The 26654-nt window shown below is 46.3% G+C and overlaps 1 protein-coding gene across 3 annotated transcripts; it reads left to right on the top strand.

Annotated features, from left to right (window-relative positions):
- The first annotated feature begins 1633 nt into the window (after positions 1–1633).
- On the top strand, positions 1634–24044 carry CD34 (CD34 molecule). Of its 3 annotated transcripts, none has more exons than XM_057729886.1 (8): positions 1634–1964; positions 11931–12110; positions 12748–13001; positions 14276–14356; positions 21921–22065; positions 22299–22351; positions 22672–22836; positions 23544–24044. In XM_057729886.1, exons 1-8 carry the CDS (start codon positions 1649–1651, stop codon positions 23727–23729), a joined length of 1380 nt encoding a protein of 459 aa, XP_057585869.1. In that variant the 5' UTR covers positions 1634–1648; the 3' UTR covers positions 23730–24044. The 3 variants fall into 3 exon arrangements, with proteins under 3 accessions (XP_057585869.1, XP_057585871.1, XP_057585870.1); XM_057729888.1 differs by having other exon boundaries at positions 23391–23729; XM_057729887.1 differs by lacking the exon at positions 22672–22836.
- Positions 24045–26654: the final 2610 nt, after the last annotated feature.

Here is a 26654-nt window from a genome sequence, read left to right as displayed (position 1 = left end):
AGATAGCGCCTATGGAAAGCACAGATTCGCAAACTTTACCCTTGATTCTATGTGGACCATGCTTTGAGAAGCTCTGTTCCATACGATCATTCTCTCCTCTGCCCCCAAAGCTAGTTAAGAAATGCAGGTGCTAGGGACAAGTTCTTTCCTGTTTCCCATGCTCCAGTTAGGGCAGACAAAGGGCATTTGAAGTAACCAGAAGAATTTACTGAGAATGAAGGAAGAGCCAAAATTGGTTTTCACATGGTGTTTTCAACCCCACATTTTGTTTACAACCTCTCCTTGGGAGTAAAGTGGATCCAGATCCTGGTACTGAGAGAGTTGAGGGTGGGCAGAGGGCAACTCTTTTTCTCTGCTAATTGGGAGTTCCAAGGACAAAAGCCTGATTTTAAAAATGTATCTTGTAACCCTTCCTGTCCCCATCTGCAGACCCTTGGGAACACAGTATGGTCAGATCTGAATCACCAATTGCACTCTGAAACAGATTCATACCATACCACCATGTCCTATCAAATCTGCATCAGAAGACTTTGGTTTCATCACGTGATGAAAGGCTCCATTTCTTCTGTAAAGGAAAGTTGGGCAACAAGATCAGAATGGGAGTTTTGGGTTGCTTTTAGACCTGGACACCTTTCTACTTTCATAATGCTAGGGGGTCTGCAGAAAAGTAAACCAGAAAAGAGTGGAAAGTGCTGGACTTCCCTCTCTCTCCCTTTAGGCTCTGTGGTGCAAACATCATGGAAGAGACTACACTGGGTATTTGTAATCCTGTGATCCCACTCAGAATCTCAGAGCATAGGCTCCAAGACTGTGTCTTCCCTTATCCCCTCCCAGTGGTGTCCCAGGCTCCTCCTGGCTCCTCTTTCCTCCAGTCTCCATCTCCCCAATCCAATCCTTGACCAGGCTGAATGCCCAGCCCAAAGTTTCTGTAACTCAGTTTACCAACATCCAGAACAACTCCTGAGGAATACACAGCTCCAGGATCAATTAGGTGTGTGTGTGGGGGGGGGGGGGGGGGGGTCAGGGAAAGTCTTTTTTTCTAATATGAAAGCAGGATGAAGCCCCTAGGGTCTCAGCCCCAGGACTGGAGAGGGGGGTGACTGGAGAGAAGGCATCCCAGGTGCTAGGAGAGTCCTTTGTCTTTATGATGATGGTGACAGGATTAAACTATGTGGGGAAATAGGAACAGTCACAGGAAAAAACCCTCCAAATTAAAATAAACGAATCCTGTAAGAAAAAAAAAATGAAAAGAAAGTGAATAATTACCATCATTTATATGCCCTGCTCAGGCTTTGTACACCATTAACACACAGCACAGTCTCTGGTAGATTATCACTAAATGCATCAGGTTTGACATGTGGTAAGTTTTACTTGATTAGCAAAATGCTCACACTTGTAAACTTAGGTCCTTACCGGTAGATTCCATCTGCAAGATTGTGCTCAGCTTAAAACTTAAAAAAAAAAAAAAGGGAAAGGAAATGGGAAAAAAAAAAAAAAAATCAGAGGAAACTTGCCCCCTGTCCTGGACACCGGTAAAGCTGACACAAAGGGGTTAAAGTTAAGTGGAAGTCGAGCTTCAAGAAGATGGGGCCTCTATATAAAATTGAACAAGGTGTCTGGGGCCCTCACAAAACTTTTTTTGGCCTCGATGGCGGCAACCCCAGCCTCCCTCCTAACGTCCTCCGCCTTTGGGACTAAGCGGGAAGCTCACGTTAGTGGCAGCCAAGGAGAGGGGTTGGCTGTGCCAGGACTAAAGAGGGAGGGGAGGGGAAAAAGCAAGTTTCGCCCACCCCACGTTCGGGCGGAGGGGCGGGAGCTGCGCGTCCAGGCCGGGCCAAGCAGTGTCTTGGGTTCTCTGCATCTCTTCGGGAGCGGCGCGGGAAGGATGCTGGTCCGCAGGGGCGCGCGCGCGGGGCGCGGGATGCCGCGGGGCTGGGCCGCCCTCTGCTTGCTGAGTCTGCTGCGTGAGTATGGGCCGCGCACCCGGCCCTCTCGTCTTGGCGGCGGGGAGGGTCGACGCTCTCCCGGCGGCAGAGAGCGCAGAGCCGGAGTTACGCCGAGAGGAGGGACCCCTGCCCCAACCCACGCCCTCACGCCCACGGCTGCTCCTGGCTTGGTGGGACCCGGGCCGCTTGAACCGAGCCCAGTGGGGACTGGCGCCTCACCTGGGAATCGGTGGGGGTGGGACGCGACGGGAAGGCGACCACACTGAGTGTGAACTAGCCCAGGTGTAAATCGGGCGGCGCGCTGGAGGCTTCCCAGAGTCAGACAATGAGACTCTCTCGTGTTGTCTCTAAAATAAAGCGCTTTGAAGATGCCAATGTCCTTTCGCGTTGCCAAAGGTTCAGAGCTCAGAGCTGGAGCCAGAATCAGGAGAGGGGAAGAGAGAAGCAGGAAAATTTTGTGACTGAATGTTGATTCAGAAAGCTGGGGCCTCAGCTGCTTCCTGGGAAGAGAGCCTGGTGCCCACTCACCACTAGGAGAGGGGGAGCTAGAAGTGAACATTCAGGGAATGGGAGCGAAACCAACCTGGGATGAAGCCCCAGGTCCAAGGTCCAGAGGCCCAGGAGGTAGGCTGAGTTAGGTGACATGGGGAGTTTGGAATGAAGAACAGCCGGTGAAAGTGCTCTTGCATTTAAGATCAGAAAGCTAAGTTACAACTCCCTCTTCAGACACCCACAACCCGTTCCACTGGAGAGCAGGCACAGGTGGAAGGAGTTTGTTCTGTGCCCTGCCTGCCTCTCCCCACCACAACCCCTCACCCTTGCACAAACTCAAACTTGTTACATCTTGGGGTTTTCTTCCCCTGCTCTTCTCCAAGTTCTAAAACTAGTGGATGGGTCAGCAGACGGGTGGACACTGCTTTGCTTATCCATGTGTGCCCTTACTTCTTAAGCTCTTGCTCTCACTTTAGTTAACAAGAAAAATTAGTAGGCACTCAATAAATATTTATTCGTAATTGCTTTTGTTTGGGGATAACATTCTCCATCTCATCTCATTGCACTTAGAAGGATTTGAACATTGTAAGATATTCTCCCTTTGGCTCAAGGTTCTGCTTCCAGGCCTCTAGGGCTCCCAGTTCCCTACTCTTACTGCATCCTAAAGGCCACCCACCACGGCCCCACAGAGTGACCTGGGCCAGCCAGCTAGACCTATTTGCTCTCAGTCTCCTCTGCTGTCCCCCTTAGGGTCCACCCTGTTGGAAAGAGACTCTAGGCTGGAGGAAGCTCTAAATTAGGCTCTGGGTTGACCTGTTTGGCAGCCCCAGACATGCCCTTTGGGGCAGGGAAAGAGCTGTCACTAAGGTGTCAAAGCCCTAGAATGGGGAACTGCCCTGGGGGCCGGCTGCACCTCACAGCAGGGTGATTGACCAGCGGCTCAGATTCCTATCTGATGCTCCACTCTCCTTTGGCTTCATAGCTCATGATGACCTGGTTCTGGGCCGAGTGAGGCCCACCCTTTTCTTATTTCCTCAGCTGGCCAGTCTCAGTCTCGCCTTAGCCTGCAGCAGTGGGGACAGGGAGAGAGATTTAACCTCTGCAAAACCTTGGGCAGATATGCTGAGAATTTCAGTGTCTCCGCTTTGGGGATGAGCAGTGGGGCCTGGGTCCCTATGCTCAATCTTGCCAGACTGCTCAGGCCAATTTGTAGCTTTATGCCTTGCCCAAGAGCTCCCCAAGAGCTTTCTAGGGTTTGTTTTTATGTAATACTAGGAGTCACTTTCTGTTGTATCGTGGGGTAAATGGAATGAGTGACTGTACCTTGAAATGCTAACAAAGGGGCATTGCAGACATCCTGTGCTATTTTTCCTGTGAACTTTAGGGCAGAAAGGGGTTCTGTGGTTTTCTCCTCACGGACCCCTCCAAAGAGCTTTGTTCTGGGAAGGTCTTTTTTCTGTCCCTGGGAGAAGTTGGCCTGGGCATGGGTACAGCAGCCAACCAAAAATGGACTTTCTTTGTTGGAGATGGGATAGCTCTGGGTGGTGACCAGAGTCAGGGTGGGGGCTGAGAGGCCACCAGATAGCACTGCCATACCACCAGATAGAAGGAGAAATCTTTCAGGTAATTAGGGAACCCTGTTTGTTAGGCCCAGGGTATCTGCTTCCTCCCAGGCCTCCAGGCCTGTCCTTCCTTTTTCCCTAACAAGTCCCACCCCTTCACATTCCTCTTCTTCCTTTGGGTCCTTCGTGTCTGCTGACCCCACACCCATATCCTGTCTGGGACTATGTGTAAGAGTGGAAAAAAGAAAAGGAAAAGAATTTTATCAGATATTTTCCAGAGGGGAGAGGACTCTACCCTTTGAATCTCTGCCACATGGCAACCAACAAGGAGCAGCCTTGGGACCTCTGACTAATTCAGTGGTCCCCAGCGCTCCTCCTCGTAGGGCCAAACCAGCTGGCATAGCCTTTGCAAATGCAAGTCTTGGCAGCGTTCCTGTTTGACTGATAAAAGGAGCCTGGGCATCTTATTCTTATCCCTTTGGCTCCACCTCCTGGGCTTCTTCATTCACTCGTTCTCATCTTCTTTCTGTGAGTCTTTGTCTCCAAAAGCTCAGGGCAAGAAGTGCCAAACTGCAACAGATAAACTCGGCTCTGAGTCTTACAAAAACAAATCAAAAGGAGCAACATATTCCACTTCTTACCATCTCACTGCCTGATTTCCTTTAGATCTGAGCAGGGGGGCCTGGACTTACTTTCAGGGCTGGATGGATACCCAGGTCCACCCTCAGGGTACCTGGGCGTCCCTCTCCCATGGACTTTGCTAGATGTCACTAAACGGCCCCGAGTGTGGGGAACTGAAAATGCGAAGGTGTAGAAAAAAATAAAACACCACCCTCCAAAAGAAAATGCCCAGAGCCTCCAGGGCAGAATTTCCATATTTTTCTGGGCTTTGACTTCCCTAATGAGAACATTCTCATCCTTCCTAAGTTAAGAAATAAAAACACTGTATCTAGGATTTTTAGTCCCAAGGGCCCTCAACTTTGCTAAGGAGAAAGATGCATGCATCTTGGGAGAATGCGATACAAATGAATAGGGATGTATACCACGGTGTACTTCCTAGGACCTCACTCTGGAGCCCACCGCAATGAATCGTTTCCCTTTGGACAGAAAGGAAGGGGCCTCTGGCTTCATTGGGAAGTCTGCTCCTGGTTTAAGAGGATAAAACCCCCAAAGAACCCACCACTGATGCCTTCTAGGGGAACAGCATCTCTAGGTAGCCAGCTCCATTGTTTAAGAAAATGCCTTAATGAGTTTTTGGGTGAGAAAACCTAGACGCCTGGACAAACTTTTGATGTGCAGTGGCATGCAGGAGGTTGAATAGCTGAGCATGATGAAATAAAGTGGAACTTTGTATTTTATAGGCCCAAGAGACAAAAGGCTAAAGGACTCCAGAGCCTGGGAGACCATAGAGAGAGGAGGGGAGGTGCTCGGAGCAAGAGGGGAACAGTAGTTAAGTGCAGGGTGGGAAAGACCTGACTGGGAAAATTCCTTATGGTGTGGCCCGGCTGTTTAACACAGGAATGTCTAGTATTTCAAGATAATGATGTCTCTTCTGGACTGGGCTGTACTCTCCCTCCATGATCTCAAACCTTCAGTAAATACACACTGGTCTTAGAACACTGTTAGTGCTGCTCTGGGAAGGGGTGGGGAGGCAGAATAAAGGAATGGATGTTTGGCGAGCCCATGGTGCAGTAGTATAGAGTGAGAACTCCTGCAGCCCGAGGACAGAGAGGCACAGAGCTGTGAAACAGGGGTCAGTGGCGATTAGGAAAATAGAGAAAGTGGTGACTGGGAGAAATGTAGTCATGCTTCTCAGAGAGAGCTCAAGGGGTCCACAGGAAGTGGATGGGGTCCAAGACATGCTATTTGAATATTAAAGGGGAGTCTTAGTACCCTGGAAACACTCAGGCCACAGACACTATTTTTACGCTTACACCTCAGCTTAACCCCTGAGGCATAGGAAGACATCAGCCCGGTTCTTTGATCTAGTTCAACGTGGCCCAAACCCACTGAGACCCATTGCAGGGATGCTTCCTGAACGTTCCCAGGAAAGATGGGTGGTTCACTATCTCTCCGAGTCGTTCATTCTGTTAATAACAACAACAACAAAAATCCCATGATTATTAGCTTTTTTTTGTATTGCAGTGAAATTAGCCCTTATATAGCTTCTAATCATTAATTATAATTCTGTTCCTTGAACTCTCACAGAATTAATCTGATCTTTCTTCATGACAATCCTTAACAACTTTTCTAGTCTACTCCACTAGATTATAAGCTCCTTGAGGACAGGGATTTATTTAAATTCTAGGACACTAACACTTAACAGTAGAAAGGAATCTTCTCTTATTTTGGACACAGTGCTGAGTTTGGTCCTTTGCACATCACTGGTGCTTCTGAAAAATAAGAACGAATGAATAAGTGAAATGAATCTTGAAGAAAGGCATTTATTCTCTCTCTCCAAATTCTTCCTTTCTGGATCAAAAATCAGCAAATTTTTTCCGCAAAGGGCCAGATAGTAAATATGTTAGGCTCTGGAGTCCATATGCGGTCTCTGACGCATATCCTATTTTGTTCTATTTTACAACACTTTAAACATGTAGAAGTCATTCTTCGCTCACTGGCCAAACAACACACAGCCCATGGGTCGGATGTGGTCCACCATCTGTAGTTGCCAACCCTTGATCTGGACGAAATAACACTAAGCCCTCAACCATGTGACTTGGTTTCTAGAACTTTCCAAATTCTGGTTATCCTCTCATGGGCACTCCCTTAATTAAATAAACTCCCTCTTAAATTATAGCATTGAATGAGGTGGTTCTATGTAGAGGTAGGCTGTCAGTGTGAACACTCCTGTTGAGTTGCCATTCAAGCCAAGTGCTTATTGTGAACTCAGAGGACTGTGATCAGTTCCCTGAGTAATTCAAACAAGTACCAAGAGATGGTGCTGGCACTCAGGAAATCTATGATGTAACGGAAGTGACAAGACCTATGCTCAGGAAACAGTGTATACGATCTTGTGCTAGAAAAGTTATGGAGACATGTGTCTTAAAGTTTCCTAGAAGCAGGAGAAAAGGGACCTGTCCTAAAGATAACCACTGCTTCTTGAGCATTTATCAGACAAGCAAACTGCTTTATACCCCCTATCTCCTTTATTCCTCCAGACAACGAGGAGGTAGGGAATATTTTTATCTCCATTTTACAGGTGAGGTTTAGAGAGGTGAAGAAACTTCCCAAGGTCACGCAGCTAGAACTTGGTAGAGGAGCCCTTCAATATAGTCCAATTACACAGCCTGAGCTCTTTGTTTTGAGGCCCTCCTGTCTTCTCATAACCATCAACACAGGCTAGGGACTCCCAGCAGAGGCCAGCTTGTTTCTCCTTCCTAGCACTGCATCTAAGATACCCAGGATCTCCTCCAAGAAAATCCTCTTGGGCTAGGCACTAGAATTTAAAAGGATGGGCAGAAGGGGGCTGACTGGCTAGGCGATCAGAAAGCAGCAGCAGCAAAAACTAAAACTCAGAGGGTCTGTGAAAAACAAGACCAAATATAGGGGAAAAAACCATCTCCTAAAGTACAGAAACTTAGTGATTTAGGTAGCAGAGCTTTCTGGATCTCTGAGGATTTGTAAAGCCCCTTTAAAGACTAAAAGAATATTCAATTTACTAATTGTAGGTAGAAACATATGTTTCTACTTTCTTGGTGTAGCAGGAAAAGAAAGAGCTTTAACCTTCAGACTGAGATGTATCATGAAAATAATTCAGTTATGGTGCAACTCAGTGGCATCGTTAATGCTTATGAAGGTGTATGTTTTTATTTATCCATAAATGGTTCCAGACTAGTATGGGTTTTGATATTCATGTTTGTTTTTTATTATTTCTGTTTATTCATTTTCAACTATTTCTTCTCCTTATTGTTTGCTTCTAGTAGTCTCTTTCTAATCTTTAGCTTTAGCTAGGATATCAGACAAACAAGTTTGTTAGAATTGTGTGTAAAACAAGAATAATTGCCTCTGAAATAAGTACCTGTAAGTTAAATGCATAAGTTTTACTACATGAATTTTGTAACATCTATTTGGCTTCTTGGAATCCTCATTTCACTAACCTCCTGATAGATACCTTGTCTCCTTTGTCCCAAGTTCATCAGTTGAGATCAAGTAGGGTAGGTAGAGGCAAACAGGGTACTTAGGAAAACACAGTTAATAAAGATGGCATGAGAAGTAAACAACAGAAGATAGCCTTTCATCCAAATTTAAATTGTAGTATAATGCTCTGTTGGGTTGAGGGTAAGGGCTGTTCCTCCAGTCTAGAGTGGAATGGGGTGGAGGTTTCATCTATTGTCTCTTGGATCTGGCTAATAGGCTGCTATGATTTCCATACAGAGTTGGAGATGAGAAGCTCAGGTAAAGAAAGATCATCATTAGATGGTTTAATGCCATCGGTGTGTGGGGGAAAATACGATAAAAACAGATCTGTGGTCAGTCTTGATTCTTCTAAATGTTGTTCCTCCAAGACACATCTCTTCATGGGAGTGCTAGAAAGGGAGCCATAGAGACTGTGAAAACAAGAGACTCCTTCACTGACAGTCTCTACACTGCAGTGCCTAGGTCAGGATTGGCCCCCAGGGCTCTGCTCCTGCCCTACAGCAGCTCATATGTACCCCATTGCTCAGCCTTGCCTTTCTGCCTTCCTTCTTTGTCCTGTTTCTCTAGGGTTTTGGAGGCTTCCCCCCTCACCCTGGGCTCAGGGATGTGAATCTGAGGTTGGGGTTCCCTTCTCATTTGCTGACAGATCCTACAACCTGTTCCTCAGTTGTTGGCTGAGGGGTAGGTGGAAAGAGGCAGTCGCAGCCAGGAGCCTGACCCTAGTGGCTCAGTAGCTGGCCTGGGTCCAGGATTGCTTCACTCATCTGGAACAGGCACCTCTGTCCTCAGAACTAGTGGTGGATCTCTCTTCACATCTGGAAAAGTTCAAAACTGTTTGTCTGGGTGAAGGAGGCCCTGGGGGAGCGGGTTCAAAAGCATGACATCACCTCAGCCAGGCCCAGTTTTCTTTGGGGAGAGAAGAGGGCTGGGCAAGATGGGATTCCCAAGAATTGATGTACTGGAGAGAAGAAGAAGAAGAAAGGTGGGCAGGAAAAGATGTCGGGGGGAATTCCATTGGTGTCTTGGAATGGTACCTTGAGAGGATGGTCCTTCAATTCAGTGTCAAGTGTTCCCACCATCTGCCCCCTGCACTGACCTCATACCTTAGGGTCAAATTGCTGAAAGGGACTTGTTTAAGGATAAAAGAATACTGGATCTGCTTTCCCATCTATTTTATGTTGATAAACCCACCCCCCCCCCAGCCCCCACCCCCACCCCCACCCCCATCCCGGCCAGAAAGGAGCCCATCCTTTTCTCTCCAAAGTGTGGAAGATACATCCTGATCCTTAGCAGTTTGGACCCCCTGACCCTCTTGCTACTTCTACTTAGGAGTCAGCTAAACCTCAGTGGCCCCATTGCTCCTTGCCCTGCATGAACGATGGCCTTCCCTCTTGGCCAGAACCTTGGTGATCCAGGTTCTTATCTTTAAAATGGAGATAGTAATATCACTTGTTCCTCTTGCTCACCTGCCCCACAGTTTTAAGATATGATTTTTGTACTTACCATGAGTGTTGACCCACTGCAGCAGGCTGGGAAAAGAGGCAGATGAGGGAGAGAGAGAGACTTGCCACCACCTTTAGGGGAAACTTTTGGCCTCAGATTCATTGCCTTGAAACTAATGCCTAACTTCTGCCTTGATGCTGAGGAGAAGAAGAGGTGTCATTCTGTACTGCTCTCTACCTGGAAACCTCTGGAAAATACAGGCCTAGATCTCAATCAGAAAAGTTACAGACAAGCTTTAGGGTGGCCTAGGACCCTCAGGGGCCTTTCCTTGAGGACAGTATTGTTGGGTGTGAGCTGTGGTTACCAAGTCTACCCCTGATATTTATAGGGCTCAAGCCTAGAGTACAATGGAGGCCCACATATTATATGTCAGAATACTTCAAAATTATAAATCAGGCCAACCAACTGGTAAATAAAATATCTTCTATCCTCTTATCTTGAAAAACATACCTGCATGGCCACCTGGAAGGCCAGACTTGAATTTAGGACTCTCAGAGCCTTAGAGTTCAATGCCACCATGTGGCTTAGTAGGAAGAGATGGTCCTCAGCCCTTGCCCACCCTCTTCTCTTCTTTTTACTCATGGCTCTGGTCCGTACTGTAAGGGATCTGGCATGCAGGCAAGAGATACACCACTCACACCCTTTTTTTTTTTTTAATTTATTATTTTATTGTCTGTGTTGGGTCTTTTTTTGCTGTGCACGGGCTTTCTTTTTAGTTGCGATGAGTGGGGGCTACTCTTCCTTGCGGTGTGCAGCTCCTCATTGCCGTAGTGTCTCTTGTTGCCGAGCACGGGCTCTCGGCGCGTGGGCTTCAGTAGTTGCAGCACATGGGCTCAATAGTTGTGGCTCACGGGCTCTAAAGCGCAGGCTCAATAGTTATGGCACACGGGCTTAGTTGCTCCGCGGCATGTGGGATCTTCCTGGAGCAGGGATCGAGCCCGTGTCCCCTGCATTGGCAGGCGGATTCTCAACCACCTAGGAAGCCCCCACTCACACCCTTAAACTCTAATCCTTCTCCCTGCAAACAGCTACCCACTGGCCACACTTGAGCCTTAGAAGGCACACATACTGGTGCTGCAGTTCACCTTTGTAAGGGTGGAGTGGGAGAAGAGGCCCATGCAGGTCCTCAAGTGAGCAAATAGTTATTTGGGCAAAAAGTTCTAGGACTTCTGGTCCCAACAAATGATCTGGAAGAGAGGGTACACCCGTTGGCCCTGTGGACTCCTCATGGCTTGGGGACAGGGAGGGGAGGAAGAAGAACAGAGTGTAGGCTCTGAGGTCCAGGGTCCGGACAGGTAGCTTCTCCTTCCTGGGTCTAAGGATGGCACTGCTGGGTACCACAGAAACATGGAATGGTAAGAACCTGCAGGAAATTTTTCAGAGAATAGCTAGTTTCAGGAACATTATACTATAGCAATTTAACATTTGTTATCTCATTTATTTTCCCAACAACCCATGTAAGGAAAGACCCTCACTTTAAAAATTAGTAAACTGAGACACACACATATTAAATTACAGAGTTACTGAAAGAGCCAGGACTAAGTTCTCTGTTCCCACATTTGATGAGAAACCAAACCTTATGCTCTCTAGTCCATCAGCTAGATTGCTAGGTCAGAGCTTCCCGAAAGAAATCTTGGGGTTGCTGCAGTTCCTCATTAAAAGGAAAGAATAGGTTTGAAGGCCCTGAGGGAAAGAATAAAAGGATTTGGGGAATGGGGGAATCTATGGAGGATAGAGGGTTTTTTAAAGGATTACATAGAGATGGTGTGAATCTAGTGATTATTCCAAGAGTTGATATATTGGATGAAGAGAAGGATACATTAAAAAGGAAATAGAGGCACATCTTTTCCCACATTTTAGATCTTGGCAATATTTATTCATGTGTAATTTGAAATTTTAATATTTTTCTTAGCATGTTATGAGCATTGCTTCATATTCTCATGCTGCTTTAATTTTGTGTTTTTTATTGCAATGATTATGGTATGTTAAGTGCATATAACATCTATCTTATTGTAATTCATTTAGTTGCTTGCAACTTTTCCCTCTTATAAATAATACTATACTAGATGCTTGGTGCATGCCAACTTTTCCTTCTCTCTTTCCTTAGGAAAAATCTAGTGAGAAATTAGTCACCTGTCCAGGAGAATGTCCTTGTTCTGCTCTGTTGCCAGGGGTGGCAGGGGATGTTCTAGATGGATTCTACCTAAAGTCGCAAATTTGAATTAGGTGATGCCATGGGGCTCTGGGATGATTTGGGTTCTGATATTTCTTCTTTGTTTCTCTATAGCCCCTGGGTTCACAAATACAAATTTGACTGCTATTGCCATAGCATCATCTACCCCAGGAATATCTTCAACTGTCCCTACAACTACATTTAACCAGGAAAGCACAATATCAAATACTTTTGGAAACATCAGCCTCTACATTGTCTCTTATGACAGCAATGGAACCACAACAGCCATCTCAGGTAAAGAGTGTTTGTCTCAGGCCCCAGAACAATGCTGTTGGCACTTGGGTAAAGCATCAAGATATTTGCAAAGCACCCCCACCCTCTATTTTCCCCCACAGATGGAAACATACAAGCCTCTTTTAATAGTGGCTTGAGTACATGCTTAGTAACTGAACTAAGTTCTAGACAATTCTTCCTGTAGTGACAACTTGCTCAAGTCAACACCTTGGCCGCTGATCCTGATCAGTAATGTTCCTTGTATTCTTTGAGTTCAGCTTAGTGATAAAATAAGGATCTGATGAGGACTCTGTAGAGATCTCTGATCTCTTCTAAATGAAGCAAACTGTGTACAAGTTCAAATTGGGGGTCTTTGACATCTCTAGGGTGGACCAGTTTCCAATTCATTTTCAGAGTCCTGAGGGCATCTCTAATACATTCTAGATTATAGCCATGTTTCCAACAGCAGGCTGGAAATGAGTCAGTAAGGATTAGGACATGAAATAACTCTTAACTCCCCAAATTCCCTTTTCTGGGTTGAGGTCCGTGCCTATGTCAATGAACTGAGGGTGTGTGTGGGTGTGTGTGTGTGTGTGTGTGTGTGTGTGTGTTTATGCCAGTGTGCATATATTCACACTTGTCTTTTGGTCAATTCCAGAGCCTACAAGCAATTTCACATCTACCTCTGGGATCACCCCAGTCCCTGGAACCATGAACTCTTCTGTCCAGTCACAGACCTCTTTAGCCACCACAGTGCCTTCTACCCCCATCAGCTTTACAACTTCAGAGAAGATCTTGCAGCCCAGCCTGTTGCCTACAAATATTTCAGATTCCCCATACAATAGTACCAGCCCTGTGACATCTCCCACTAACACCTATCCATCATTTTCTTCTACCCAAAATACCATCAAGGTGGGTGAATCAGGCCAAAAATGACAGATTACCCACACTTCATATGTATGCAAGGTCTCTCTTCCCCTTAACCTCTGTTTATCCCAACCAATGAATTTGGGTCATGTAGGAGTTAGCATGAAAAATGTGCAGCTTAAATATTGCTGGAAGGGATAGAAAGGGGAGCAGAGGGGCAGAGCTGGGTAGCAAGGCTGATCTGTGCCATAGGTACTGTATTTCTAGGGAGTAGAGAGTGAAGAGGATTCTCAGAAATCCATCCAATTCTCTTGCTTCTTTCCAGTACCTCTTGGTCTAGTCTTTGACCAAGGTACCACCCACTTTTGGGCATATTTGGAAACCATCTTCCACTTAATGGTGCTGCTTTTCCCAAAATGTTTAGGGCAAATAACAATTCCTCTATGTGAGAGGGTCTGGTGGTATGCCAGGCGTAGAGAGGCAGTGAGGAACTAGGCAGACCAGGGATCTTGAGCTCAACCTACCTTTCTCAGCCTTGGGGCTTGTGGCTATCCACAGCTTTCAACAGGAAGAGTAGAAAAGATGAGGGCATGGAACCTGGGGGCAGTCATGGGGACCTGCCTGGTTTCTGTTCTTAAAGGATCCAGAATAGAAATCTGGAGAGTCCTAGGGACCAGGAGGAAAATGAGTGTCACCAGAATCTGCCTCGCCACCTGATTATCTGTATCCCTGCAAGTGTGTAATTCACTGGAGGGAAAACAGCTCAAAGGGGAAAAGATCTTCCTCTCTTCCATTTCTGCACCATCCAAGCCAATGTTTACTGAGATTGCAAAAGTTTTGATTATCTGATGGTTAGGAAGTGAGGTGAAAAAAGAGTATGACTGTTATAAATTTCTAGTCTCTTAGCAAAATGTTTAAATTTCCTTTCTTTAAAGCCTCATTAAAAAGGGGAAGCTGGGACAAAGTGAGAGAGTACCATGGACATATTTACAGTACCAACTGTAAAATAGATAGCTAGTGGGAAGTTGCTGTATAACAAAGGATGATCAACTCGATGGTGGGTGATGCCTTAGAGGGCCAGGACAGGGAGGGTGGGAGGGAGTCGTGGGAGGGAGGGAATTTGGGGATATATGTATAAATACAGCTGATTCACTTTGGTGTACCTCAAAAGCTGGTACAGGAGTGTAAAGCAATTATATTCCCATAAAGAGCTTAAAAACAAAAAAAAGTGTCTCACAGAAATCAAACCAGAAAAGAGGTGGGGAAGACGTGAGGGGCAAAGATGCTGGCTTATTTACTTTGTTTTTGTTTTAATACAGAGAGAAATAAAATGTTTAGGAGTCAAAGAAGTGAAATTGACCCAAGGTATCTGCCTGGAGCGAAATGAGACCACCAGCTGTGTAAGTCAAACCACCCCTCTATTCCTTCCCCCTCCTGCTCCTCCCAAAATTCCTTCTGAACCTTCTTAAAGCAAGTCTTGGACTGACTGACTTGGGTGGGGATGGGGGGAGTTTAACATGGACACTGTTGAATACTGAGCTTTGGCTTTAGGGAGTAAGAGGTCCCATGTGGTGGACAAAGAAGGCAAAGTCAATTTTATTTAAATTTAGTTAATTTTTCCCTCCTCTACCATACATTATATGTATATATACTGTACATTATATATACAAACATATAGTCAGATTTAAGTTTGCTTTTATGTTACGAAACTCCTTCATGAAGTATAAACTAGTCACCTAAAATATCACTTTATTTATTATTTTCATATAACTTTAATATACAGAGAATTTTTTGCTGTAAATACTGCATTCTCCATATAACCATTTTCCCACAGTATTTATTGAATGATCCTCTCCTTTATTGATTGGAATGCTTCCTTTACTTTGCATTATATGACCTAGGGCATATTCTTCAGAGATATTTTATTTGTTTAGTTTGTCTTATTTTTTTTTGGGGGGGGGGGGCGGGCGCTGTTTAAATTTTTTAATTAGCTATGCTTTTATATTACAGCACTTTTAATATCCAGTCAAGCAGGTCTTTGCTTATTACACTGTAAAAATGTAAGGCATTTTTCATTTATTCTTTTAGAGAAACTTTAGAAACACCTATTCAAGATTCAAAAAGAACCACAAAACCATTAAAATTTTAGTTGGAACTGCTCTAAAATCCCCTCATTTTTTTCTTGTTTTTCTCTGGTATTGTTCAGTATCTTCTTTCTTTAGTTTTTAAAATGTTTTTTCCTGTATGTTTTATGGATTTCTGAAAGTTTATTTATAATATAGATTTTCCATGATATATTCCAATTGATTGTTTCTGGTATATTAGAAAGTTCATTGAGTTTTAAATATTTATCTTGAGTCTAGTCATTTTCTTTAACTTGCTAATTAATTCCAGGAGCTTTTTAGCAGATTATTTTTCATTTTTAAGGCAAGCTATTATTTCTCATAATAAGTTGGTTTCTGTCCTTCTTTTGAGTAGTTATGCCTCTTCTTTCAGTTTCACGTCTTATTGCATTGGTAAACTTTACAGCATGGTGTTAATTTTCAATGATGACAGCAGACCTCCTTGCTTTGTTTCAGTAAATCCAGTTTTCTGACAGTAACAATTTCCTGGATAAAGCAAGCGTTGACAGGAAGAATAGTATTCACTTATAGAAAAAAACACTTTCCACAAGTTGGAAATCCTTTTAAGGGAACCATATATATGATGTGTGACATGCATAGATTGGAAAGAGCCTGGGTAGATATTGTAGTCTGCAGAGGGTGTTAAGTTACTTATTTTGTCCATTCTGACTATTGGTATCTTACTTGCGATTATCAGTTGGTCATTCTGACTCACAGGTCTTTTAAAACAATACCTAAGAAAATTTTAAAAAAACAACAGAAATTTTGAAGACATATGTTCACACAATGCAATAACTAAGTGCAAATTACAAAATAGTTAAGCATGAATGCTCAACTTATAGTAAGATTCTGCGTGTTTCGGAGGCTGATTTTCAGCTCCACTCGTTTAAAAAAGTTTTGCCTAACACTTTGCTAATTATAGCCAAGAAAAATGACCATCTTCTCTCTCTCTTTTTCTATCATCTTGGTTGAGCACTTATTTTCCTGTGTGTCACAGTGATCTGTGCCAGAATGCTAATTCTTTGTACGAACGATTTAGAGCTAATTGTAGAGGATTCATTCTAAATGTCTGTCCACTGCTCTTCAAAGTTCACATTTAATGAGGGTCATCGTACAAGATAAGTGCCAGAATCTTACTGCTGCTCCAGAAATAGCTCCTCTTACTGTGCTGCAGTCTCTTTCTCTCTGAGGTCTTTACTGTCTAATCTGTTTTGTGCCACAACTGAGAAGGTCTGTACTCTAATTTGGGGAGGATCTGTGAGTAGGGATGTGGAAGGAGAGCAATTCCTCCAATAACCTGAAGAAGGTTTCTGCACTGCCCATGATGAATCAACTCTATGGCAGCCCCTGCGCAGTGCTATTGTTTTCCTTTTCCTTCCACCACCGTTGATTCCCCTGTCTTCCTGAGGGCTCCTCTTCCCCAGCCCCCAAGCAGCATCGCCTCCTAAGGTAATTGTCCTCAGTCAGCAACCCTCGTTCCAGAATTTTTGGCCACAACTCCTGATTGTGTACCAGATTCCTTTTCCTTGAGTCCTACTACATGCTTGTCTGATAATCAATCCGTTCCAAAGTGGCATAGTGCCTCCTAATTTTCCTTAGGTTGTATCTGTACCTTTGGTGTCAGAGGGCCTTACAACACTGGTTCTCATTGAGGTAAACTCAGGCCTAATGGGAAGCATGAAAGACATGGGTTCCCCCAACCTCGCATCCTTGAGGACTTATGTAACATTGTCATGCTCTTCCATTTAGTATATTCCCAGAACAGAAATATGCATGCATTTTTCTCAGCTATCCAGACACTCATTTTGCACTGGTAGATAGTGAGTATCCAACCTGTTGGCTCTTGCTGCGGGGATTATTTAGGCCTGTCTTCTGTACATGCATTCTATAGACATTTCTATCCCATCTACTCTCCTTTTGCTCTCTATCCTTCACCTCTAGGCAGAAATCACCTATAGCAGCCAGAGGGAGGGAAGGTAATTCCACACTCCTGTCAAGCACCTGTTACCACATCTCAGAACTTTTATAAGCAGAACGTGTCACCCCATGTCTGACTTTCTTTCTCTCTACTGCAATATCACGTTAATTTACTTTTGTGGTTGTGGTTTCCCACATAGTTTCCAAAATGTGAGATTACTTTATTCTCTTTTGCTATACCCGTTTTGTCCAGGGGAATCTACCAAAAAATCATTTTAATGGTGGTAAAATCCACATAACACAAAATTTACCATTTCTAAGTGTACAGTTCAGTAGTGTTAAGTACCTTTTCATGTTGCTGTACAATCAATCTGCAGAATTCTTTTCATCTTTCAGAACTGAAACTCTCTACCCATTAAACAACTCCCTATTCCTCCCTCCTCCCAGCCCCTGGAAATCACGATGCTACTTTCTGTCTCTATGAATTTGATTACTCTAGGTGCCTCACATGAGTGGAATCATGTAGTGTTTGTCTTTTTGTGACTGGCTTGTATCACTTAGCCGAATGACCTCAAGGTTCATCCACGTTGTGGCATGTGTCAGAATTCTCTTTTTTTAAAAGGCTGAATAATATTCCACTGCATGTTTACACCCCATTTTGTTTATCCATTCATTCACCTATGGACACTTGGGGTGCTTCCATCTTTTGGCTATTGTTAGTAATGCTGTTGTGAACATGTCTGTTCACATATCTCTTCAACACTCTTATTTCATTTCTTTTGGGTATATACCCAGAAACGGACTTACTGGATCACATGGTAGCTCTATTTTTTTAAATTCTGAGAAGTTTCCATGCTGTTTTCCACAATAGCTGTACCAGGTTATGTTCCCATTGACAGGGCACAAGAGTTCTCGTTTCTCTACAGCCTCACCAGTACTTGTTATTTTCTGTTTTTTTGATAGTAGCCATCTTAATGGGCTTGAGGTGGGTTTGATTGGCATTTCCTAATGATTAGTGATGCTGAGCATCCTTTCATGTGCTCACTAACCATTTGTGTATCTTCTTTGGAGAAATCTCTATTCAGGTCCTTCGCCCTCCAACTTGTTTTTCAGAACTACCTTTCTTTAGAACCACATATATTTATATGCAGAGGCTGTGTTTACTCAGCTAGCTCACGTTACCCTTGTTCTGTCACACTGACTTCATCTGAGGCAGGTTGCCGCCAGCCTCCAGATAATATCCCCCAGCCCACGCCTTCCTTGCCCACTGCCCAAACACTAAAGGTCAGCTTCCGGGCAGAAAAAAAAGTACTTACAGATGGAGAACTAATGAAGACAATGTGTCTTCTGGAAAGAGCCTGATATCTGGGACAGCCTAGCTTTTGGTCAGCTGCCCACTTGTGTGACTTTTAACAGGTCCTTTAATTACTCCGGTCTCTATGTGAAAATAGGGATTTCAGCTGCATTGTCAAACTCACAGCAAAGTCAACAGAATTATTGAGAGAGAGGGAGGGAGAGAGAGAGAGAGAGAGGCAATTGAGCCTAGAACCTTAACATCGTGAAATATCTTAAAGTTCATTTAGAAAAATACCTGTCCCTCCCCACCCCCCACTCCAATACTTAATGTGCCTCTTTAACATGTTAAGAATCTTTGCAAAGTTTGAGAATGCTACCCTAGAAAGGTTAGGGTTTTTTTTAATTTTTAATATTTATTTATTTAGTTGGTTGCACTGGGTCTTAGCTGTGGCTTGGGCTCCCCAGTTGCGGCACGTGAACTCTTAGTCGCAGCGTGCCTGTGGGGTCTAGTTCCCTGACCAGGGATCGACCCCGGGCCCCCTTCATTGGGAGTGTGGAGTCCCATCCACTGCACAGCCAGGGAAGTCCAGGTTAGGTGGGTTTATGATGATGATGATGATGATTTTTACAAAATAACGTGTGCAAGAAGATGTAGTTGAGGGTCCACCAGTCTGATTCTCACGAGCAAAGTGGTGAGGCTGCGGCTTCCTCCTGCCCACAGCCTCCCTTGGGGGAGGATGTTTATTTCAAGCATCCGGAGGAGCATTGTGCTTTGTTCAGGATCCACCTGCTCCTCTGCAGGCCCAAACACAGCTCACTGATGCTGCTGGATTCCAGAGTGGGAGGGAGGCTGGCCACGATTATTCCCTTGAATTGAGTCCAAGAAAATAAACAAGGGGTGGAGGAGGGACCCTGTGTGGAAACCAAGCCTCTTGGGACATTAAGATGAACAACAATTCGCCAAGAGTTCTTGTTTGTTTGGTGTAATGCTTCGTGCAGTCTGGGTTCCAAATTATATAATGTACACCCACGCCCCCCGCTAAGAAGTCTTACAGTTTAGTCACAGAGAAATGACAATACCAGTAAGGCAGAATGTGATTAATCCACCAAGTGTGGATTCTAGATGACACAGTCTATGAGGTGTTGCTATTATTAATAGTAATAGTAACAGCTCTCATTTATCCAGTACCCATCCCTTGCCAGGCACTCTTCATACAGCAGCTCTTCAGTCACCACCCCTACTGAGTCCTCAGCTGAGGAGCCTGACACTCAGATGAGTTGCAGGACTTGCAAAGAATCTAGTAACTAGCAGAGCAAGGGCTAATGCCCAGTCTGATAGAAGACAGGACCGGCTTCACTGAGGAGGTGAGATGGAATTGAGTCTTGAAAGATGGGACTCTGCGGGGGAAGGCCATGTTCTTCATTCCCCTTGCAACCAGGGTTGTGAAGGCCACAGGCTCACACACACCGGGGCTTCCTCGCGGTGGTACCCACACTCCCAAGGCCCTTCCCCACCAGCTTCTCCTGCATACATTCTACCTATTCTTCAAGGTCTGTTTGGGGGTGTTTCTGATAACACCAAACCAGGTGTATGCTCACCTTCCTTTGAATGTCCATAGCAGGTGGTTGTGCTTTTCTTAGGTTTCTTACCACGTAACTAGTTCTGTCACCTCTTAGTCTCTTTGTGCCTCAGTTTCTTCATCTATAAAATGGGGAGAATAGTAGTATGCATCTCACAGGGTTGTGCGAGGCCTAAATGAGTCATCGTGCATAAAGCACTTAAAATAGTGCCTGAGACATGGGAAGCATCGTTTCTTTTCATGGCCATGCATACACACTGAAAGCTCTGATCACGTGGAATTCATCGCTCCCCCACTCCCCCCCACACACACGTACCACAAACCTGACACATGTACAGAGGGTTTCACACAGTGTCTCGTATTCAGGTCCCGATCACTGTCAGAACAGCTGAATCTGAATGAGGAAGAGCTTTTCAGGACTCAGCGCACTGAGGAGGTGCTGCCTTGTTCGGCTTGTTCAGATTGTGCAGGAGCTCTGTCCCTCTCCTCTCCCAGGAACGAGACACTTTTCAACCAGAGACACTTCAGAAGCCCAGAGTCATCCAAGCAGAGATTTCCCTCCTCCTCATCCAGAAGGCTCGGTGCTTGGGAGGGGGTGGTGCTCACGGGGAGGCAAGGCAAGGCTCTCCAGAGGCACACAAGCGCAGAGAGGAAGGAGACTGCTGCTCACATCCGGTGTGGTGCCCAGACTCCCCACAGCAAATGCTGTTGTGAAGAGCCTCTATCCAAGGACTTCCTTGGACACCTGCATCATCTATCCTTTTCCTGAGGGGGAAGGAGTCATGGCCTGAGAATTCACTTCTCTGTAACCTTGGCTCTTGGGGACCATCTGAGGCTACCATTGGACTCCTTTCTCTGTGTCCTGGAGGTTAGCTAGCCCTGCTCTCTGGCCTCCCCAAAGCCTCGAATTCCAGCTGACAGAAGAAAGCTGGGACGTGAGGCCAATCTTGACCTTGCTGTGCAAGAGCAAGGAGCCTGGGTTTTCCTGCCCTGGGCCAGAGCACTAGGAAAATACCCAGGCTGCTTTCCAAGTTGGGAGGGCCCTCTGGCCTTGCCCTAAGGAACAGTCTTGCTCCACAAACAGGAAGCTTTCTCCTCCATGGAGGCTCAGTTTTGATGCCCCTGCCACGCCCCAGCAGTTTTCCCCTAACCGGAAAGCTGTCAGAGCCTTTCAGGCATTTCCTCCTCCACCATCTGCCATCCGGACAGAGGAGAGAGTCTTGGTTTTGATTCCTTTTCTGTGCAGGGAAGCCACTCCCTTTGGAGGCTGCTGGAATAAATCCTGGAGGTCTGAGCACAGGGTGCTGGAGGGGCACAGCCAGTGCTTCCAATTCATCCCTTTTCTGGGACTCAACTGTTGAAGAATTATCAGAATTTGAGTCTGAGTGCCTGAGTCCTATGTCAGCAACCTGGAACAATCTGTCACCCTCATGTAAAACTGGGTTCCATGTTTCTAATGGGAAAGGAGAGTGGAAGACTAGACAAGAACTTCACTTGGATTTGAGCCACGTTCTTTGTGAGACCCCTTAGAGAGAGAGAGGGAAGGGACCGAGGATCCAATTGAGTCTATAGTCATAAATTTGTTCTCTACTCCTCACCTCCCTTAGCCTTTCCTTCAATGTTTGGAGCTGTTGTAACCTTGAAACAGAGGATTTTTTTCTTCATTAGTATTAAGCTATTAATATTTTCAGTTATTGGTAATTTCTTTTGAATTTAATTTGAATAGTATGTGTTTACTTGGGCAATCCTTCAGTAAGATGATGTTTCCTGAATTTGTTCTCTGGCATCTCTGGCATACAGTGCTACCTAAGACACTAATAAATTTTTTGGTACTGGAAGATTTTGAAGTTTTTTTCTTATTGTGTTTTTGCACATATAAGATTTGCAAGATTTTTTTCTTCAGTTGAGAATTTTAGAGAAAAAGGATTCTTCTTGTTTTGAGGGTGATAGTGTGACTTTATTTAGAATTATTGCCTGAGACTCCAGATGCAGTTCAGAGTATACTAGTAACCTCATCTCCTGCTCACTATTTTTCTCTTTTGTCCCAGGAGGAGTTTGAGAAGGACCATGGAAAGGAACTGACCCAAGTCCTATGTGGGAAGGAGCAGGCTGGGCCCGAGATGTGCCCCTTGCCCCTGGCACAGTCTGAGACTAACCCTCACTGCCTGTTGCTGGTCTTGGCCAACCAAACAGGTAAGGGGCACATCTGTCTTGAGGTCTAAGGAGGGAGAGGGGCTGAGGTTAGAGGATGCTGGGTAGAAATCAGGCATCTTTGCTCAGAGAGCACAGGTGCTGGGGACCAGCACTGTGCTAACTTTGGGAAAGACCCTACTGAGATCTACCCTCGCCATCAGAGCATCTTCTAGAACAGCACCAGATAAGCTGTTCTAGCTTGTAGATTCAGCAACCTCTGTTTCTAATTCTAGAAGTTTCCAGAATGCTCCAACTTCTGGAAAAGCATCAGTTTAACCTGACAAAGGTAAGTTCTCTGAGATGAGGGGTCTCAGGGGAATTCACTAGATCAGGGGAGAAAGTAATTATCTTCTCCAGACCTGCCCTTCCTACCTCTCCACCCTTCTCCAACAATCTTCACCCTTCTATGTTTGAAACAAAATTTTGCAGTGCAGCTTAATTAAGAGATGCCAGTCTTAAGTCCTGTTTAGAAAATCCCTGAGGTCCATGTCTTCTTGGGTTTATTCACTGCTGAGTCACACACAAGATCTAGCATAGGCTGGGCTCCTCATCTAGAACCTATGTTCCACAAATGACAGGCTCTCTTTTCTATCTCTTCCCTCCAAGCTGGGCATCCAAAACTTCTCTAAGCAAGACGTTGGGAGCCACCAGAGCTACTCCCGAAAGACCTTGATTGTGCTGGTCACCTCAGGGTGTCTGCTGGCTGTCTTGGGCACCACGGGCTATTTCCTGATGAACCGCCGCAGTTGGAGTCCCACAGGAGAACGGCTGGTCAGTTCTGGGGTCCAGGGCAAAGAAAATGAGGAAGCTAGGTCTCCTTGGAAGGTCCATGAATGTCACGGAGGGGGAGGAGAAATACCAAAAAAGGTACTCCTGTGCCCTCACACAGGACTGCGTGTGCATGCACGTTACTGTATCCATGGACAAGTCAAAACAATATATCGCAGATTGGGGAGGGGACACTAACTGGGGCCCTGCTCCCCGTGGTAGCAGATGGTTCATGTCATCTACTTATTATCTTCCCTGTGATAGTTTAGCTGGGTACAAACCAGAATAGGCTGCTAAATTAACCACTTATTTGCAAGCATATTAAAAGCCCATGGGCACCAAGTGGCTCACAAGAAGGGGACACACGGAAGGAAAATCTACTCTTGAAGTGCTCTGGATGAGAGAGGACAAGGCCAGGGTTTGGCTTTTGGCCTCTGGCCCTTTACCTCCTCTGGGGAGGTTATTCCACCCTGGGGACTGCTTGGTTTCTGGAGGGAGCTGGCTCTTGAGCTGCCGTGGCACGGTGTGGTGCCTCTCCTCTGTCCTTTCTCCTCTAGGAGCTGGAACCCTGATCGTTCTTCAGGAAGAAAGGAGTCTGAATGTGCAGCTGCAACCTCCGTGTTCCCCTCCTACTTCCTTCCTCTTCCTCCCATCCCCCATCTTGCTCCCCTGCTTACAAGATAATGCTCCTTTATTTATACACCATCTAGGGCGAAGACCCTTATTACACGGAGAACTGTGGAGGCCAGGGCTATAGCTCAGGCCCTGAGGCCTCCCCTGAGGCTCAGGGAAAGGCCAGTGTGAATCAAGGGGCTCAGGAGAACGGCACCGGCCAGGCCACCTCCAGAAAAGGCGGTTCAGCGAGACAACACGTGGTGGCTGATACTGAACTGTGACTCGGCTGGGTGGGGTGAGACTGGGCAAGGTCTGGGGAAGGAGCCCCTCCCTGCCTCTGAGCGTGTGCTGCCTCCCTGCTGGAGGAGCCATCTCTTACCTTCAACCTTTTCCCACTGCACACACCCTAGGAGGCTGTTCCTGGGACCCTGCCCTTTACCAGGCTGAGGGGTTCTCTACATCTTGGGAAGAGGCAGGTAGCTCCTGCCCTTTGCACATTCAGCTCCCTGCACCCAGCCTCCGGGCTGCTCTGAGTAAAGGTGTGATGGGGAAAGTCAAGGTTCAGAGAAACTCCTGGGGGGGCGGGAGGGGGGGCGGTGGGAGGGGGTGGAGGGTAATGGTCTCGCAGCTTCCACACAGGGGCACTTTCCTTTCCCCTCCTCTCTATCTCATTATAGGAACTCCCAGGGGAAAGCACAGGCTTTTCTGAGCTGTAATTTCCTCCCAGGAGACTTTGCCTTTTACTGTTTCTTCCTTATATTTTCTTCTCTACTTTAGGGAAACCAAAGCAACCCCTTGCACCTGCTCCTTTGTAATGATATAGCCAGAAAGTCATGTTGTCTTAAGCCATCTCCCTCATTCCACCTCTAAAGCACTGTGGATTCGGTCACCAGCTCCCCTCTTGCTCTCCAAGTTCCCTGAGCGCCACTGCATCTGTGGACAGAGGCCTGCACAGCTTTTCTGGCTGAGCCTGGAACTGGGCTCCAAGTTTTAGAACAAAATGTCCTATATCTGTATGTTTGGGGGACAGGGTGGGGGTGCATGGACACACATGTTCCCACCCTAAGAGCAAATGGGTGAGGGCACATAATTTGGTCCTGGTCTCTGCAGGACCACACAGAGCTTCTGCCTGGGCTGCTGTTTCTCTCTATGGGTCAGAGTGGACAGGACCGTGGGACCAGATCTCTGAGCCATGCCTCTTGACCTGTGCGCTTCTGAGGAAGCTTCTTGAGCTGAGGCTAGGTTCTGACCTTAACCTCTGTCTTGACAGCTTCCTCCCTCCTCTCCCTGACTCCTGGTTGAGCTGTGGCCTCAGCCTCCCAGCAGACTCCTTTCTGTCTCTGCCTTCCCAACCCTGAATCCTTTTATTGCTCTGCAACCCATGTGGTCAGGGGCCCAGGACGTCTCCAGAGGACCCTCACCACAAGCCACCTTTTCTGGACCTGATGATCCAGGTCCTTGTTTTTGTTTTTTTCTGGAGGGTTGACAAGGGATCCTGGCTTCAATGACGGTTGGAAATATAACTTTCCAGAGATAGGAAGATGGGGTGGGTTTTTTTTCTGAATAAAAAATGGTGTGTGTAAATATTGTAATTAAAGTAATACTGAAACACATCTGTTCTGTGGTTCTGTCCCAGCTGGGTGTGTCTGAAGACCAGAGTAGCAGTCTTCCCATGAGACCTGGCCAGACTGCAGAGACCTGGTAGGGAGAAGCTAGCCAGGGAAGAGGTGGGACCATCTCAGGGGACACAGGTACTAACCAGGATGCTGCCTTTTGTCTAAGCCTACTAACTACTCCCCTCTCTGGGGGAAGATAGGGATGTGCTCAGGGAAGCTGATGTTTCTAATCACAGAAAGAAAAGCAGACAGAATGCAGCACGGCTTTCAGGATGGAGGGTGCTGAGGACTAGGAGCTGTACCCTTCATGAATACCTTTCTGAGAAGAGGCACATTTTGGTCACCATATGCAAAAGATGCCAAACAAAGCCAAGAAGCCAGGGCCTGTGACCCTCTGTTGTCACACCATCCCTGCCCCCAACTGGGGGCAGAACAGTGAAGGACATTGTGGGAACTTCTCTCTGGAGATCTGGCTGCCAACTCCTGGAGGGGGTCGTTTCCACCTCTGCATTAAGACAGTAGCCTAACTGCAAAACCATCTGTAAGCCCCCACACCCAGACACCGCACCCCCACCCCAGACCATAGGAAGTGGGGGAGGGAGAGCTGTGGGACAATCTGGAGCTTCAGGAAACGCTCCTAAGTGTGGCAACAGTGGCAACAGCAGTTGAGGTCAAACAAAGGATCCTTCCATTCTTATCTTGCCCAAGCCAGACCTTTCCCCTCAGCAGCCCCACCCCCACTTCCCCCTTGGTTTTCTCCAACTGTTCTAACCAGAGTTTCCTCCCCAGGACTCAGGGGAGGCAAAGGGAGGAAATCTTGAGGTTTCCCTAGAAGGTGGTAGCTAGGGGTTGAAGAAAGGGAAGGTGGTAATTAGAAAGAGAAGTCAGGTTGGCCTCTGTCTGGCCACACATCCTCCTGTGAGAGTGACCGGAGGAGAGTTGGGCCAGGTAAAGCTGGTGGTACAGTGTACAGACTCCCAGGAAACAAGGGAGGAGGAGAAAAGGCAGCTGGGTCTTTGAAACACCTTCAGCCTCAGACCCAGCAAAATGTAATAGTATATCATCCTGAGTTTGTCACAGTGCATAGGCTTTGGAAGAGGGTGTGTGTGTGTGTGTGTGTGTGTTTAAGGGGTGGGGTGAGGTGGTGACTGGTTCTTTTTGATGCTGGATAGCTTGCCCTGAAGGACTCCCTGCTTTCTAGAAAATCAAACTTTCCCACCTTTGGTTTGAGCATCCTGGTGTGGCAATGGCTCCACCTGCTGGCCATGCTGGGCTCCTACTGCTCAGCTGCGGTTCAATTGCCTCCATGTTGGGTTTCTCTTCCCTGCTGCCCAGCCCTTAAACAGCCTAGTCCAGACAGTCCCACACCTGAGGCTCATCTAAGTATAGACAGTCACTGCTGGAGGGAGCTTGAAAGATACTTTCAACTCGACTCCCTGTGGTACAGTTAAAGACAAACCGAGGCCCTGGGAGGGGACGTAGCTGGCCCAAATCACGTGGAGTTCAGGTGTCCTGCATCCAAATCTTTCCCCACTCTTCTGCTGGGACCTCAGGGTTCCTCCAGTTGGATGTTCTGAAGCTGGTGAGGAC

The sequence above is a fragment of the Hippopotamus amphibius genome, chromosome 3 (assembly GCF_030028045.1).
Source record: "Hippopotamus amphibius kiboko isolate mHipAmp2 chromosome 3, mHipAmp2.hap2, whole genome shotgun sequence".
Taxonomy (NCBI): domain Eukaryota; kingdom Metazoa; phylum Chordata; class Mammalia; order Artiodactyla; family Hippopotamidae; genus Hippopotamus; species Hippopotamus amphibius.
Note: the sequence above shows the minus strand (reverse complement) of the source record. Positions and strands in the feature narration are given on the sequence as shown.

What these genes read in the sequence shown, in the direction of transcription:
- CD34 (XM_057729886.1), top strand. Translation starts at nt 1,649, where the DNA reads ATGGCGGCAACCCCAGCCTCCCTCCTAACGTCCTCCGCCTTTGGGACT. An exon ending in CTACCCAAAATACCATCAAG is followed by an intron (nt 13,002 to 14,275) that starts GTGGGTGAATCA and finishes GTTTTAATACAG; the next exon opens with AGAGAAATAAAATGTTTAGG. An exon ending in GTCCCACAGGAGAACGGCTG is followed by an intron (nt 22,837 to 23,543) that starts GTCAGTTCTGGG and finishes TACACCATCTAG; the next exon opens with GGCGAAGACCCTTATTACAC.